The sequence below is a fragment of the Vulpes vulpes genome, chromosome 13 (genome assembly GCF_048418805.1).
Source record: "Vulpes vulpes isolate BD-2025 chromosome 13, VulVul3, whole genome shotgun sequence".
In the NCBI taxonomy this organism is placed as follows: domain Eukaryota; kingdom Metazoa; phylum Chordata; class Mammalia; order Carnivora; family Canidae; genus Vulpes; species Vulpes vulpes.
The window spans coordinates 66,821,370-66,836,290 of NC_132792.1; the positions used below are offsets into that span (position 1 = coordinate 66,821,370).

At 44.4% G+C, this 14,921-nt stretch overlaps 2 protein-coding genes and 1 long non-coding RNA gene across 4 annotated transcripts in view; 1 reads left to right on the forward strand and 2 right to left on the reverse strand.

Annotated features, from left to right (window-relative positions):
* The window catches only part of NKAIN3 (sodium/potassium transporting ATPase interacting 3), a 606,663-nt gene extending 599,594 nt beyond the window's left edge, over nt 1-7,069 (reverse strand). For both annotated transcript variants that reach the window (XM_072734660.1, XM_072734659.1), the window contains exon 1: nt 6,700-7,069. In XM_072734660.1, the coding sequence (XP_072590761.1) occupies nt 6,700-6,753 (54 nt within the window). In that variant the 5' untranslated portion in view covers nt 6,754-7,069. The remainder of the gene's footprint in view (nt 1-6,699) is intronic.
* Nucleotides 7,070-7,645: 576 nt separating this feature from the next.
* LOC140595191 (uncharacterized) lies at nt 7,646-14,833 on the forward strand. The gene is made up of 2 exons (XR_011996644.1): nt 7,646-9,148; nt 12,687-14,833. It is a non-coding gene; the product is annotated as an uncharacterized lncRNA (long non-coding RNA).
* Nucleotides 11,101-11,972, reverse strand: LOC112929751 (small nuclear ribonucleoprotein-associated protein B-like). Its single transcript, XM_072734658.1, has one exon. It carries the CDS (start codon nt 11,931-11,933, stop codon nt 11,238-11,240), a length of 696 nt encoding a protein of 231 aa, XP_072590759.1. The 5' UTR covers nt 11,934-11,972; the 3' UTR covers nt 11,101-11,237.
* Nucleotides 14,834-14,921: the final 88 nt, after the last annotated feature.

A 14,921-nucleotide genomic window follows, 5' to 3' on the forward strand; every position in this document is an offset into this window, starting at 1 on the left:
TGTTATACAAGATGTGTAGATCAGTGAGTCCTAGGCTTCCTATCTCCTAAAGCATGTCTCAAGTCCATCCTCTCTCCATCTGTTCTGTTCTGACATGTGCCTGACTCGCATTATCTCTAGCTCAGAATAACAGAAGAGCATCCTGTCTCCCATTTCCTTTGGTTTCCCTCTACTCCGTACTCAGAAGTGAGAGTATTTTGAAATGTAAGTCAGATGATGGCATGACTCTATTTTAAATGCTCCAATGGATCCACTTTGCTCCGTAGACAAAGTCAGGTATCACAACATGTGGCCAATGCCATCTGACAGCACTCACTCTCATACTGCACTCTAGCCACAGTGGACTCCTGCATATCTAGAGACATGTCACGCTCTTTCAAAACTGGAGACCTTGCTCATTTGGTTTCCTCTGCTGAGAATGGTTCCCCTCTCTTTGCATGACTGACTCCTGGTCATTCTTTCAGACTTAGCTCCCAAAGTCTGGGAAGTCGTCCTGACCACCCCATCGAAATGATACAATTTTCTTCTCCTTAATGACATTTTAACGACATCTGTGATTAGATCATCTTTGTGTACATATCTGTTGACAGCCCCTCAGCCCTCAGATATAATTCATACTGCTACACTCAGTGCTGAGGGACTCTGTGAATATTTGTTGAACGTTGTTGATTATTTCAAGTACAGGAAGCATACAACAGTGTAAACAGAGTGCAGACTCAAATCTGAACCCTGGTTTCAGCTGTATGGCTCTGGGCATGTTACTCAAATTCTCTTTGTCTTAATTTCTGAATCTCTAAAATGATTGGTTGTGAGAATGATATGATTTCATAGACATAAAGTGGCTAAAACAATGCCTGGCACATTTAAAAAATTCAATATAGTTTAGCTATTCATTTATGCATTAATTTATCCTCCAAATATTTACTGAGTGCTTACCCTTTGTAGGGTAAGTGGAAGATACTGTGAGTAAATCAAAGTCTTTGTCCTTTGTGCTCTTAAAATCCAGTAAAAGAATTAGCACACATACAAGGAGACAAAAACAAAGAAACGTGTGATTAATGTCCTAAGGGGGGAAAAAAAGGGATCAGTATTAGTTTGCTAGGGTTGTTGTGATACAATACCAGTAACTGAGTGACTTAAACCACAGAAATTATATGGTTTCATAGTTCTGGAGGCTAGATTATACAGAGACTAGACTAATATCAAGGTTTTGGCAGCGTTGTTTCTTCTGAGGGTCAGGGGAGAGAATCTGTTCCATGCCTCTGTTCTATTCTGGTGGTTTGCTGGCAAACTTTGGCTTGTAGAACCATCACCCAACCTCTGCCTTCCTCGTCATATGGCATTCTTCCTGTGTGCACACCTGTGTCCAAATGTCTCCTCTACATAAGGACACCAGCCATATGGATTAGGTGGGCATCCTACTCCAATATGACCTCATCTAACTACATCTGCAATGACCCCTTTTCCAAATAAGATCAAATTCTAAATTACCAGAGGTGAAGACTTCAAAATGAGAATTTTTTTGGGGGCGGGGAGCACGATTTAACCTCTAATAAGACCGTAAGAATAGAATATTTCCCAGGCAAATTCAATACTCAGAATGTATACTTCAATAACGAGAACTATAAATGGATCTGGATTTTCTTTAAAAAAAATCGCTAATGCAGAATATTGTAAGGATTTTAACAGCAACCACGTTATACCTCAAGTCTCATTTATTAGCCGTAATTTTATTTCCCTAACCTTTCCTAAGTTTCATAAGATGAACCAGAGTTTTTCAATATAGAAAAAGAATGGAAACTAAATGATTAAAGAGTTATATTTCACAGGAGAAAAGAAAGAGCTAATAAAATGGAAAACATGTTAGAATAAAAGTATCAGTATATCCATATAGTAAATAACCATATCTATGCATCCACTGCTAAATACGAAGGCCAGATGAGTGCTACATTTCACAAAACTAAGTTTAAAGCACGTGAGCACAACTACACCACCATCATTTGGACACCTCTCAATACCTTATACCTCAGCATTACTGTGTCACTGGTGATGACAAGATAGCTTGAATGTGGCATGGTGGGAAGTTAACTTGGTTCCTCACTGTGAGGAAAAAAACACTAGTTTTAAGTTGAGAATATGTTCTCTAAAATAAAAACATACAGCCTATGAATGTGTTCAAAGCTGTGTGTTTTCTATGAATCCTCTACAAGTGTCTGTTACGATAGATATGTAAAGTAAAAGTTTTGAATTTTGTTCCTGACTGATGACTGATTATTAGGCCTAAAAGGCATATGGATGTCACCTTTCCATAAAGTGATGCAAGGAGCAATAAATCTCCTCTGGTAATACAACATCCAGAGACAAAAATTCTGTTGACTGTGTCTTTAAGTCACCTCTGTGATGTCAAGAAAGTGTCTTAAGCTCCGTGGGAACAGTCTCTGCCAACCTAATAAGTTCAACACTTCACTAGGGCGACTCTAAGGAGATGGCTCTGAAGCGGCTCATGGAGTCAATTTTAGACTTTAAGAAATGCAGTTAAGACTTCTTTAAATGTGTTAATTAAAAATAATTTACTAAGAGCATATAATCAGGTGTTCCTTTTTATTTTTAGATTACACATACATGATAACAGAATACACATTATTCTAAAACAAGCAAAATGAAAAGTATCCTTACAAAAAATATTTTGAAAACTTCTTAGGTGACTTGATGAGTCTGTTCCACAGTGGTGAATTGCTTTTTCAGAAAGGATTTACTTTGCACAGTCTTCTATGGATGTACGTTCAGGCTTTTCAATTTATCTTTAAATTCATGTAGCAGAATTAAGAACATGGATGTAAAATCTGGGGCAAACACACAAATTCGCTCAGGGGTAGAAGCATGGAGAAAAAGGAATGATGGGAGATGGCCAAGAGAAAGAAGGAAACAGGAAGACTGAGATTTTGCAAAGCAAAGCTCACCTAAATATACGAGCCAGTAAATGAGTTCCCTCCAATTCTTATTCCCAACCTGATGTTTCACTCTGGAGTGGGGTTTGGAGGAAATGTGAATGAGATAATAAAAACCTTCCCTTGTTTCTTTAACTTTTAGAAGGAGCTAATGTGCCATCTTTTAATGACCTGCACAGTTACTCCTAGTCATTAGCATGTAGATTCTTTTCAGCAAATGTGTTTTCCACATGCCATTCCCCTCTCAACACCCACTCGTATTTACTGCTTCATAACCTCCAACTTCCAACAGTTGGTGGGAGCACAAAAAAAAAAAAAAAGAAAGAAAGAAAGAAAGAAAAAAAAAAACAACATGAAAGGGAAAAAAAAATGACAGCTGGCTTCAGTGGAAAGAACACTAGATCTTTTTACCCGGTTTTTACTGGCTTTACCCTGTAATATGTTGGAATAGGCTTATACTGGCTCAGAGAGTCAGTTACATTTTTATGATTTTGTGAGCCAGTTGTTAAATAGAGCCACTATTAACAATTAAATCATATAAACTTCAATTTAAGTAAATAATAGTAAAAGAGAGGTACTAGATATTCAAAAATGCATCCCTTCCTGTTTTACTGTGTTTTACTTTCACCATGCTTTTGAGGTTATTTATGCCTATTCTATCTGTACACTAGAAAAATATGTAATGGTATACTTCAAACTGGCCAAGGTGGGAATATTTACACCAAAGAAATTGGCAAATGCTAAAAATCAGGGTGTAACTCTGTTCCGTTGATTATCTAGGCTTAGGAAGGCCATGGAGAGTGTTTTCTAATAATACATATTGAACCTACAATGTGTCCTGTCATTATCCTGTCAATAGCACACACAAAAAATTGAAGAAATTTTCCAGCATGCGAAAATGATTACCTTATTCAGCAAAGAATCTGCTGAAGGAGGAGGTCATTGAGAGGACGGGACTGCCAGGTGACCCTTAAGCTGGACCAAGACTTATTCAAGCCTCTTTACTCCTTCCCCTGTCCTTGGAATATATGAACGTGGGAGTCACTTCAAGGATAGAGCCTTAAGAAAACAATGTGCTGTTCAGACCATCAAGATGATATACATGAGTGAACCCAGTTAAGGAGTCTGTTTAAACTTTTAAGATTCTAGTAGGCAGGGGCAGCGATCTACTCATCTTGCAGCAACTTGGTATGTAAACTATCTTGCTTATGAAATCTGCCACCTACCAATCTGGAGTGGCCTGCCTCTTTCTTCAGGCCCTCCTTGCTTCCCATGTATGGGAGGCCCAGTTTTGAATTTCACCCCAGAGGCTTCTGAGATTGTGAACCAATGTCACATCACTGATGGAGTGAAATTCCAATACTGGCTTCCTTGTTTCACTCTCCTAGTACTTGTCAAAATAAATAAAAACATCATTCAGCATTCATGTCAGAGGTATAGAAGCAAGCGTTTACCAAATTCAACAGAAAGCTTCTGCCAGCATTATACCGGCGATATAAAATTCACAGTAAAGGACATCTATTATTAATTATTATTTGTCAAGTGAGTGCTACACGTTCTTTAAATACATTAGACATAATGTATTATATAGTATCATAATGTAATAATATATGTAATATAATACATACTTGTTTTGTTTGAGATCTGATCATTAAAGGTTTACCATCACCCCTGTCTCTACCAGGGGAACACCACTGATTTGGAAAAGTTGTTTAATTAACTCTGTGAGTATCACCTTCCTCATCTCCCACCCAGTGACATGGGTGCCTTCCTCAGAGGATAATTCTAGGAGTAAAATAAAATAGTTTATGCTAAAATCCTGCATGGGTTGCAAATGTTAATTACTATCAAACATTCAGCAAATACATTTCAGCTCCTAATATGAGCCCTCTTAAGAATTCTCAGGGTTTCCAAAGATGAATAATGTTTAATCCTTATCCTCAGGTTGCTTACAGTCTAGAGATGAGAGATATAGGTAAATAAAATAATTTAAGATGATGAGATGTGATCCAACAGAGGAAAAAAGCAAAGTGCTATGCAATTCAAGGAAAAGAAGTGATTGATTTTTACCTGGAGCACCAGGGAGGACTTCATAGAGAAGACAGAATAATGAGATAAGTTTTGAAGAGTAATTTGCATTTGTATCAATTGAGGTGGTGTGTGTGGACCGTGGAGGCATTCCAGGCTGAGAGATGAAACACCAAACACACTATCATCACAAATATTACAATACCAACTTAGGAAATCGCAACTGTTATTGATAAATCCACCACATCAAAAACCCTTATGTGTAATTTCCGTGTACAACAGAAAGAATTATGCCATTATACATTATCCGATCCAGCGTGCCTAATGACATACTTGCAATATTCAGGAGTTGACTAAATATTCAGTGTTTTCACTTTATAAGCCACGTTCATTTCTAATAACCAAAATGTAAATTATCCTCTGACCTTCCTTAGCGAAAGAAAACATTCACATCCAGGTGAACTTTAAAATTATTTTTCAAGAAATTCTGTATAATGTGTCCTATTTTACGGGACAGAAGGGACTGTCTCATAGGCATAAAGAAAACTTGCCACTGATTGCAACTCTATAAACACAGAAATTATGAACATAGTATGTAAACAATGAAGGGCACGTCTGAAGTGAGGTTTTCATGGGAGAGTGGAACACTGATGCAGGAGAAGAGGGACACCTTTTTAATACATTCATGGGAACCAGGACTAACTATTCAAGAAGGAGCATTATTTCATCTCCCAGTTAATGAGCCTGCAAGAGTTGACATTACCCGGTAAAGTTCACCGGAAAGCTTTTCCCCTTGCTAGTCAAAATGCGCCAGGTAATGTCTGTGACTTTGAAAAACAAACAGCACTTGGAAGATCGCTTGCCAGGGCATCCACAGAATTTAAGTGGAAAAAGAGATGCCTATGACCCTCTCACACACAAAAGGCTAACACGATGGGTCTGCAGCCTTGACCTCAAGTGACTACAAGAGAACACAGGGCCCAGCTAGGTCCCAATGGGACGTACCTTAGAAAAGCGTCCCCCCCCCCCCCCCACACACACACACACAGGAGAGCCTCTCCCTCCTGGACTCTGGATCTCTCACCTCCCAGTACGGGCACCGCCTCGGCAAGCCACCGTGCCAACGAGCCTTTCACTCCTTCTCTCCCTGATGACAAATGTCAGTCTGTCGCTGTGAACATGCAACATTTCATCAAAATCTAAAGGGAAACTGGAAGCGCTGGGGCTGGAATACCCTGCTCAAAACTACGCTGCCAGCCCGGCCCTCCCTCCTGGAGACCCAAGGACCCTCCAGCACCAGCCTGCAAACCCCCGCAGGTGCGCATCACCCCAGTCACCCCAGCTTAACCAAGAGTTAGAGCCGTCTGCGTCTCCGCAGAAGCTGAGCACCCGCACGCGCCTTCTAATTAAACAACGTTACTGGAAATCATCCCGCGAAGAAAGAGCCCACAAGCCCCGGGGAAACTTGAGCAGGCAAGCGGGGGGTGCTCGGCCGGCGGCGCGACCCGCTCCCGAGCCCGAGCCCGAGCCCGAGCCCGGGCAGCCGCCCCCGGACCTCCGCGCGACGCCCGCTGGCTGCGCCCTGACCCCCGGAGCGCGGGGCCCACGCGGGGACCGCGCCCTCCCGCGGGGCGAGGGCGGGGTCCGGGGGGGTCCGGGGGGTCCGTAGGGGGCCGGGAGGTGCGGTCCGAGGGTCGGCGGAGGGTCCGCGCGGGGCACTCACCAGCTGCAGCGCGCAGAGGCAGATGAGCGAGCAGCGCCCGGTGCAGCAGCCCATGGTGCCGGCGGCGTCCGAGCGGCGCGCGCGGGGAGAGGGGAGCGTCCTCCGGCGCCGCCGCTGCCGACTCCGGAGCAGCCCCCGCCCGCAGCCCGCCCGGCCCGCCCGCCCCGGCTCGCCGCTCGCCCTCCGGGTCTGGGCCGGCGCTCGCCGCCTTTGTTAGTTTCCCGGGCGGGCAGAGGTCAGCCCCGCGCGCTCGCCCCGCGCGTCTGGCAGGGTCCGAGCCTCCCGCGGTGCGCGCTGCCTCTCCGGGAGGGAGCCGGCGGGCGGGGCGGGGCGGAAGGGAGGCTCCAGATGGCGAGTGGGTGGCGGTCGGCTCCGGGGAGGGGAGGGTGGGGGGTGGGCGTCGGCAGAGTGAGCGGGCTGGCGGGCGGGGCGGGGCGGGGGCGCGCTGGGCGGCGGTGAATGAGAGGGAGCGCCCGGAGGGGGCTCGGCCTGCCTCGTGGGGAGTCTGGAGGGGGAGGCGGAGGGCGAGAGGGGATGGGGATGGGGATGGGGATGGGGATGGGGATGGGGATGGGGATGGGGATGGGGATGGGGATGGATGAGCGTGAATCAGGGCGCTGCTGCGGCGGCGGCTGGACACCCGCGGCGGCCGGTGTAACTGGGGAGCCCGGGCCGGGCTTTCTCCCTGGGGCCCGGGCTCGGGGCAGTGAGTCCAGGACAGCGCTGCGCTTCGCTGAGCGGCCCCAGAGGTGGAGACGGAGGGAGCCGACAGGGCGCGGGGTCCGGGCAAGCGGGTCCCGGGGGCGGGCGAGCGGGCGCTGCGCCGGCAGGTCCCCTCCACGGCGCGGGGAGCGCAGCCGCGCGGGGCCGGGGCCGGGGCCGGGGTCGCTCCCGCGGGAGCCCGGAGCCAAAGTTGGACCGAGTTGGTCCTGCTGGAGGCGGCGGCGGCGGCGGGCAGCGCGGGCTGGGAGCGCAGGGGGAGCGGGCGCCGCGCGGAGACCCGGCTCAGGGCTCCCCACCCAGGCGCTTCGAAACTGTCGCCAGGCGGGAGAGAGGGCAGGGGACCGCGCGCGGCTCTTTCTAGGAACGGAGATTTCCGGGAGGAGGATGGGACTTCCCCGCAGGGGAAATTAAGTGGGTTGAGAAGGGCTTGGAAACAGGACCTCGTCCCGGAGAGTTAGAATCCCGGACTAACCCCCCACGAAGCCCGGGGCCTCCCTTGCTCCGGCTCACCCAGCGGAGCGGAGCGCAGGGGGGCTGCGGGGGATCAGATTTCACCAGGGCCCAACGTCAGATTTCACGGGCACATTTGCTGTACCTGGTGGAACTAGGCAAGTCTCGAGCACGCTGGAGGAGCGGAGAGCAAGCCTCGGGCCATTTGTCACAGAAGAGGCTTTCTCCAGAACTTGGCACAGAAACCCCGTTTCTAACCTACTGCTGCCCTCCTGGGTCCTTGGTGGGAGGTTAGCAGGAAAAAGGTCTTTGCATTTTTAAAACATGCACTCTACACTTGGAAACTCTGCTCAGGTCATTCCTGCAGGCACTGAAGGGAGTTAGGGGTTGTTGTTGTTGTTGTTGTTGTTGTTGTTGTTGTTTTGCAATTAACTGCCTTTTTTTCTGAACTGTTCCTCCAGGACCTATGTGTATGACTGAAAACAGCTACAGCTCCCAGAAAAATCTTTCCATGGTAACCTTGAAATTGTAAATTTGTATTTGTAAATTCCATTTACAATTTCGAAGTTGTAGCAGGGACACATAATAACCTCAGGATTTGGGTCAATAAAAAGGCCAAAAGCATTCATTGTTTAGTTTCCACTTCTGTCCATTATCACAAAGAAGGGAAAAATGAATGGAATCAGAAGCCTTTGCTGTTGACCCAGTCTTTTAAGACATCAAGCCATCAAGGATCAGCATTTCTTTTATACGCAATAAATGTAACCACCATGAGATTTATGATGAATGGAAATAGGGGACAATGGACCCTGGCATGTAAATAATTTAGCATATTTTAGAGGATGGTGCAGAAGATTTCAGGCATCAACCCCTCCAAAAGCTGTAGGAGGCAGCTGAAGAAGGTAAGGAGATGATCAACTCTATCTACAACTTCCAAAAATGATCACACCCTCTTCATCTCTGGAGATTGTGGTGGATGATGATAATAAACATGATGACTCTTCCTTCTCTCCACATTTCATATGTTTACCTAAATATACATTTTTTTAAATCATCATTTTATTTACTTACTGAGGAAGCATGAAATTTGCAGCTAACTGGATCCTTGCCAGGCACCAGACACCAGTCTAAGTGCTTTATGAGTATTCACTTACTTAATCCTCACAAGAGCCTAGGAGATTGGTGGACCATCTTGAGCATCTCCAGCAAAAAGATGTGGAAATGGGAACAGGGAGTCTCATGGCTACTGACCAGATGAACAGCAAGGCAAAGCCAGGTAATCTGACTCAAGAGCTCCTTGATTTATGCACTCACTGTTGCCTCTGAAACTTAGGACCCAAGTAACACCTGCACTGGAGCCAACTGCTCTCTAGGAAATAGGAATAGTAATTTGTATTGATCTTACCCTCCGGAGTCAATGCCACCCATGCAGGTACCAAGACAGTCTTCCTGTACTTTTCCCTCTCCAACTGCCCCCTCTACTGATGGACCCAGCCTTTCTTCCTTGAATCCTTTAAGACAGTTAAAATGCATTTGGCTTTCAAAGACAGGAAGAGGGAAGGAGCAAAGATAAGACAATGCTAGTAGCAAGTCTAGAAACTGTGTGAAGTCTCTGTAGTTTCTTACTCGCATTTTCTAAATTAACTGCCTCATGAACTAAAAATCTTCCTCCCTTCCTTCATTTCATTCCTTCCTCAATCCCACCCTCCAATATGTCATACTTGCTTCATTTCCACATTGCTTATTATGTCAAGGGCCATGCTGGTTGTCAGGTTTGCAAAGGTAAGTGATATACTCCTTCACTTCCCCTTAAGGGCTTGGTATGGGAAGGGAAAGCAGATGAGCAAATGGAGTAGAGCCCACTCTGAGAAAAGTTAGCACTGAGTGCTGTCACTGTGTTTTCTTTCTGTGAGGGTAAGGGAGGGTTTAAAAGAAGAATTGCCTGTCTCTTGGGTGGGGGAGGAGAAGACAGTAGCAAAAGACTGAACAATGGGAAGGGTGAGGCTTAGAGAGGATGGTGGATAAGCTGATTGAGGAGGGAATGATAATCTAAGTAGAACAGCTGATCCAGTGTGTGATTGGTTATGCCACTTCCTAGCTATAGAATCTCAGAGAAGTCAGTCAGTTTCCATTAGTCTACCTTGCCTATGTAAGTGGGTATGATGATATGACTCGCCCACAGGACTAAGCCTTATGTTGTTCTTTATTTTCCATCCACATGTGTCTTGTACCTTCGCCTCACGCAGGTCTCAGGCTCATGTCACATCTCAGAGAGGCCTCACTGACCACACTGTCTGAAATAACACTTCAGTCACTCAATTGCATTTTTTATCCAAAACAGTGATTGGTTTGCTTTATAATTTCCTGCCTCTTCCACTAAAAAATAATGTTAATTTATAATAATGCATATATTTAGCATCATACTTCCCACATCGTGTATACGTGTATATTTATGCACACATAAATATAGTATATATAGTAAGTACTAAACATATGTGTATATACATACATATAGAATATTCTAGTCTATTTTTTTCTTTCATTTTTTTCTCAGTTTCTTTCTTTTTTTAAAAAAAGATTTTATTTATTTATTCATGAGAGACACAGAGAGAGACAGAGAGAAGCAGAGGGAGAAGCAGGCTCCAAGCAGGGAGCCTGATGTGGGACTCAACCCCAGGACTCTAGGATCACACCCTGGGCTGAAGGCAGCGCTAAACCACTGAGCCATTTGGGCTGCCCTTTTTTTCTCAGTTTCTTAGTAAAATCCCCCCTTTTTAATTTTTTTTTAATTTTTAATTTTTTTTTAATTTTTAATTTTTTTTAAATTTACTTAAGTAATCTCTACACCCAATGTGGGGTTCGAATTCACGAGATCAAGAGTTCCATGCTCTTCTGACTGAGCCAGCCAGGGAGATGCCCCTAATAAAATTCCTTTTGGGAGACTCTACCCTCATCTTCCTTAAAGTCCAGAGAGAATTAAATCATCTATACCAAGAGTAAGAGGATTGAGTGGGAGGGAGCACATCTAGAGACCAGACCTGGAAGTGCAGGTTTCTAAATTTCATAGGACTTTCTTTTTCTTTTTTTTTTTTTTACAATATTCTTAAGAGTTTATTATAAACTAGTTTCACAGGCTACAAGGAAGTAAAAGGACTATGTACAGCCTGACGGGAAACAGGCAGGGAGCTGAGGAGGGCCAACATGAGTCTAGGGACTTGGTGGGCGCATTCCCGGGCAAGGGGGCCCTGAAAGGGAAACCAGACAATCCTGTGAGACTCCAAGAACAGGGCATAACAAACAAACACGTCTGTGGCAATCGGGCCCACGCCTCTGTGAAGCTACTTCCATAACTCTGTGGTCAAGGGTCAAAGAAGGCCTCGCATGCCCGGGGGAGGGGGCCGCATCCCCGGCGGGGGCATGCCCATTGGAGTTCCTCGACCAGGAGGGATCCCCATCGGCGGGCCCATGGGAGGCCTCATGCCAGGTGGTGGGCCCATCATGCCTGGAGGCGGTGCCCCCCGGCCCATGGGTGGGGGAGGACCCCCACGGCCGGGCGGGTACTGGGTCAGGGCCCCTGCAATGCTGGCAGTGGCAGCAGCTGCAGCAGCAGCCACAGTGCCTCTTCCCTGCGGGGTCATCACCTGCTGGGATGGCCCACCAACCCCTCGGACTGGCCCTGCAAGTCCTGCAGGAGCCTGGGGCATTGGAACACCAGCTGGAATTCCTCTGCCAGCAGCCCTGCCAATCCCTGGGCCCCCAGCAGCTCCAGCAAGTGGCACTCGGGCAATGCCAGTATCTTTGGGAGGAGGTCCCTCTACCGTCATTGAGACCAGGTTCTCCCCTCGAAGCAGCACCAGACCAAGGACTCGCTTCTCTTCTCTTTCTGCTTGTTTTGAGTTCTTTGGCTTGATTTTCCTGAACTCATCACAGTCACAGAGAATCAAATTCATATGCTTGTCAAAAGCCTTGAAGGTGCCAATGAAGATCCGGCCGTCTTGTAGGATGCACCTCATCCTATAGTCCATGTGCTGCAGCATCTTGCTGCTCTTGCCCACAGTCATGGTGGCGGTTCTGATGGCTCCGATTCCCGCCGGATTGCCCTCTGCTACAGGTAGTGCGGCCGCGGATAAAATGGGGTCCTCATAGGACTTTCAAACACAGTCGTCCCTTGAACAACACAAGGGTTGGGCACTGACCCCTTACACAGTCAAAGATCCAAGTACAACTTTTTAAAAGATATATTTATTTATTTGAGAGAGAAAGCAGAATTGGGCAATAGGGGGAAGGAGCAGAGGGAGAGAATCTTCAAGCAGACTCCACGTTGAGCTCGGAGCCTGTCGGGGCTTGATCCCAGGACACCTGTGCCAAAAGCAAGAATCAGATGCTTAACCAACTAAGCCACCAAGGCACCTCGGTTTTTGACTAATAGCTCACTGTTGATCAGAAGCCTCTAACAGCAATAACACTGTTATCAGAAGTGATAACATAAATGGTTGGTTAACAAATACATTGTATGTGATATTATATACTATATACTTACAATGAACTAAGCTAGAGAAAAGAAAATGTCATTAAGAAAATCATGAGGAGAAAATACACTGACAGTGCTATACTGTAAAGAATCTGCGTGTAAGCAATTCCCTATAGTTGAAACCTGTGTTGTTCAAGGGTCAACTGTATTAGGACTGGAGACCTGAGCTTGAAGGAATAAATGTGCTTCCTTAATTATTTCACTTTTCTTTCTTTCTTTCTTTCTTTCTTTCTTTCTTTCTTTCTTTCTTCTTTCTTTCTTTCTTCTTTTTCTTGTCTTCTAGTTCAGCATTTTGTTTGAATGGCCGCTCAGTTGGAGCAAAAATCAAGTTTACACTGAAACAAAATTGGAGACATGCGTGTGGAGAGTTTGAAGCATGGCTGTGAAGGCTTCAGTACATCTGTGTGATGCCCAACGCCTGTGGAGTTAGAAGTGATTCGTGTCATGCATAGCAGTGAATGTGCCAGAATGTTGGGGGCAAGGGGAGAGGTGGCAGTTATCATTCCAATATTCCTTTTCTCCCTGAGGAGAGAGACACTTCCTGCTATTGTAAGCACTTTACATCACAGCATTTAAAAGTGATCCCCCAAGGCCTGTTTTATTGGGAGGTGAAGTGAGAAAGAAGTGGGAGATGGATATATGGTATGGGAGTTTTGAAGTGCAAAGCCTGAAGGATGCACGAAATATGAAAGAGAAAGAATAAGGAAATTCTTTTGTATATTTTGCTTCAAGAAATGTTGGTAATAACCAGTTTTAAAATGTGAATGGGATAACCAAGCAACATCTTTTTAATTTGTTTGGGTGAAAAAATAAGCCTCAATTAATATTTATCTATCATAACTCTTCAGCGGTCGAACAACACTGATTGTGTTGTTGCTATTATCATAATTAGTATTGCAGTGATAGGCATTTAGAGTTTTTCTAATGTCATGCACTGAGCAGCCCCAACTGACACCGACAAATTCAAGCTTTTCTCACCATTTAATCTACTGCTGAGTATTGGCAACTATTGTTGACTTCTATGCAACAAACATTGCTGTGTGCCTCTTATGTCAGAGTCCTCAAATTGGAGACAAACACTTCCTTCCTACTATTAACATTTGCTCCCCTGCCCTCTGTTTTTCTCAAGGTTCTAGAAGATCAGATCAGAATTTTCTGCACAGTGACTTAGCTAGACCCCCAACAATTGACAGTAACAAAGGAAGAGGAAAGGTAGCATAACTCTAAGTAAAAAGAAAACATTAATACTGAGTCTTAGTGAGTCCTGACACCACCACCATGTTTCTGTATATATGTGTATTGATACATCTATCAATCTGCCTATATATCTTGGATTGCATTAAGTGTTCTAAATTAAAGAGAACACTTTTATTTTTTTTCTCTCAGTTTTAAGCCCAGGACGTCAACAACAACAAGAAGAAAAACACATTTTTCTCCATTGCAGTACTGTACATGGAGAGAATACGTCTCTAAGATAATGAACCCTTAGAGTCTCCTCAACTCTGTCTGTTTTAAGGATCAGTCTCATATTATTGTATAATGCTTATGTATGATGATAACACTGAGGAAAATATATGAGATCTCTCTGATTTATTTTGGCACCTTTTTGTAAGCTAAGACTATTCCAAAATAAATCATTAAAAATAAGAAACAATCACATAAAATGTGTTACACATGTAAAGCAGGCATATAGAGTACTGAACAAGTTGTCCGTCAGAAATATAAAACCTAACATAAAGTACATTGGCTCATGCTAATGTAGAGCGAATTCTTTTTTAGAAATATATGAATGACGGTTTTTTTATTTGTCCATGGTAATTTAATAGGCATATAAAATCCCTCAAAATTACACCAGTGCACATAAATATATATTTGTGTTATTTTTTAGATCAGTGATACAAGCCTACAATTCACGTTGAACCAGCTTTTGCTTCTTCCCATGCATTTTTAAGAAATCTAGACATTTTTAAACAATAAAGATAGTACAATCATATAGTTTGCCTTTATTTTCTGAATGGCAAAATAAGAAAATATAATTGGTAGAGAGCAAAAATGAATAGTCATTAGTAAGACCGCTGTGATATTCTGAGGCAGTCTTGAAAATTAGGAATGGCATTCAAGGCCAATTAGCATAGATTCCGTCTGCATTCACTAGGTCCCAAATGTGCCCTCAGTAAGGCCATGGTCTCATGTAAAGAGATGCAAATCACCACGGAAGAAAAAACTAAAATTCAAAAAAAAAAAAAAATTACCAGAGGAGGGCACATTTTATTATACAGTGTCCTTTCCTTTCAGATTTGCCTAGAATGATTTCCACAGTTTGTGTATACTGAGCAGTGGTAAGGAACTGACAGATTTTGAGTACAGGTGGAAATATAGTTCAATTTTTAATGTGAGTCATATATAAAAATAAATTGATTAAAATTAAAAGTAGAAGTCCAATTCGTGGTTATAAACAACCTTGAGTACCTGCAAACAGGTCCTCAGCTTTGTGGCCATATCATTGGTGCTGGGACAG

What these genes read in the sequence shown, in the direction of transcription:
- LOC112929751 (XM_072734658.1), bottom strand. Translation starts at nt 11,933, where the DNA reads ATGACTGTGGGCAAGAGCAGCAAGATGCTGCAGCACATGGACTATAGG.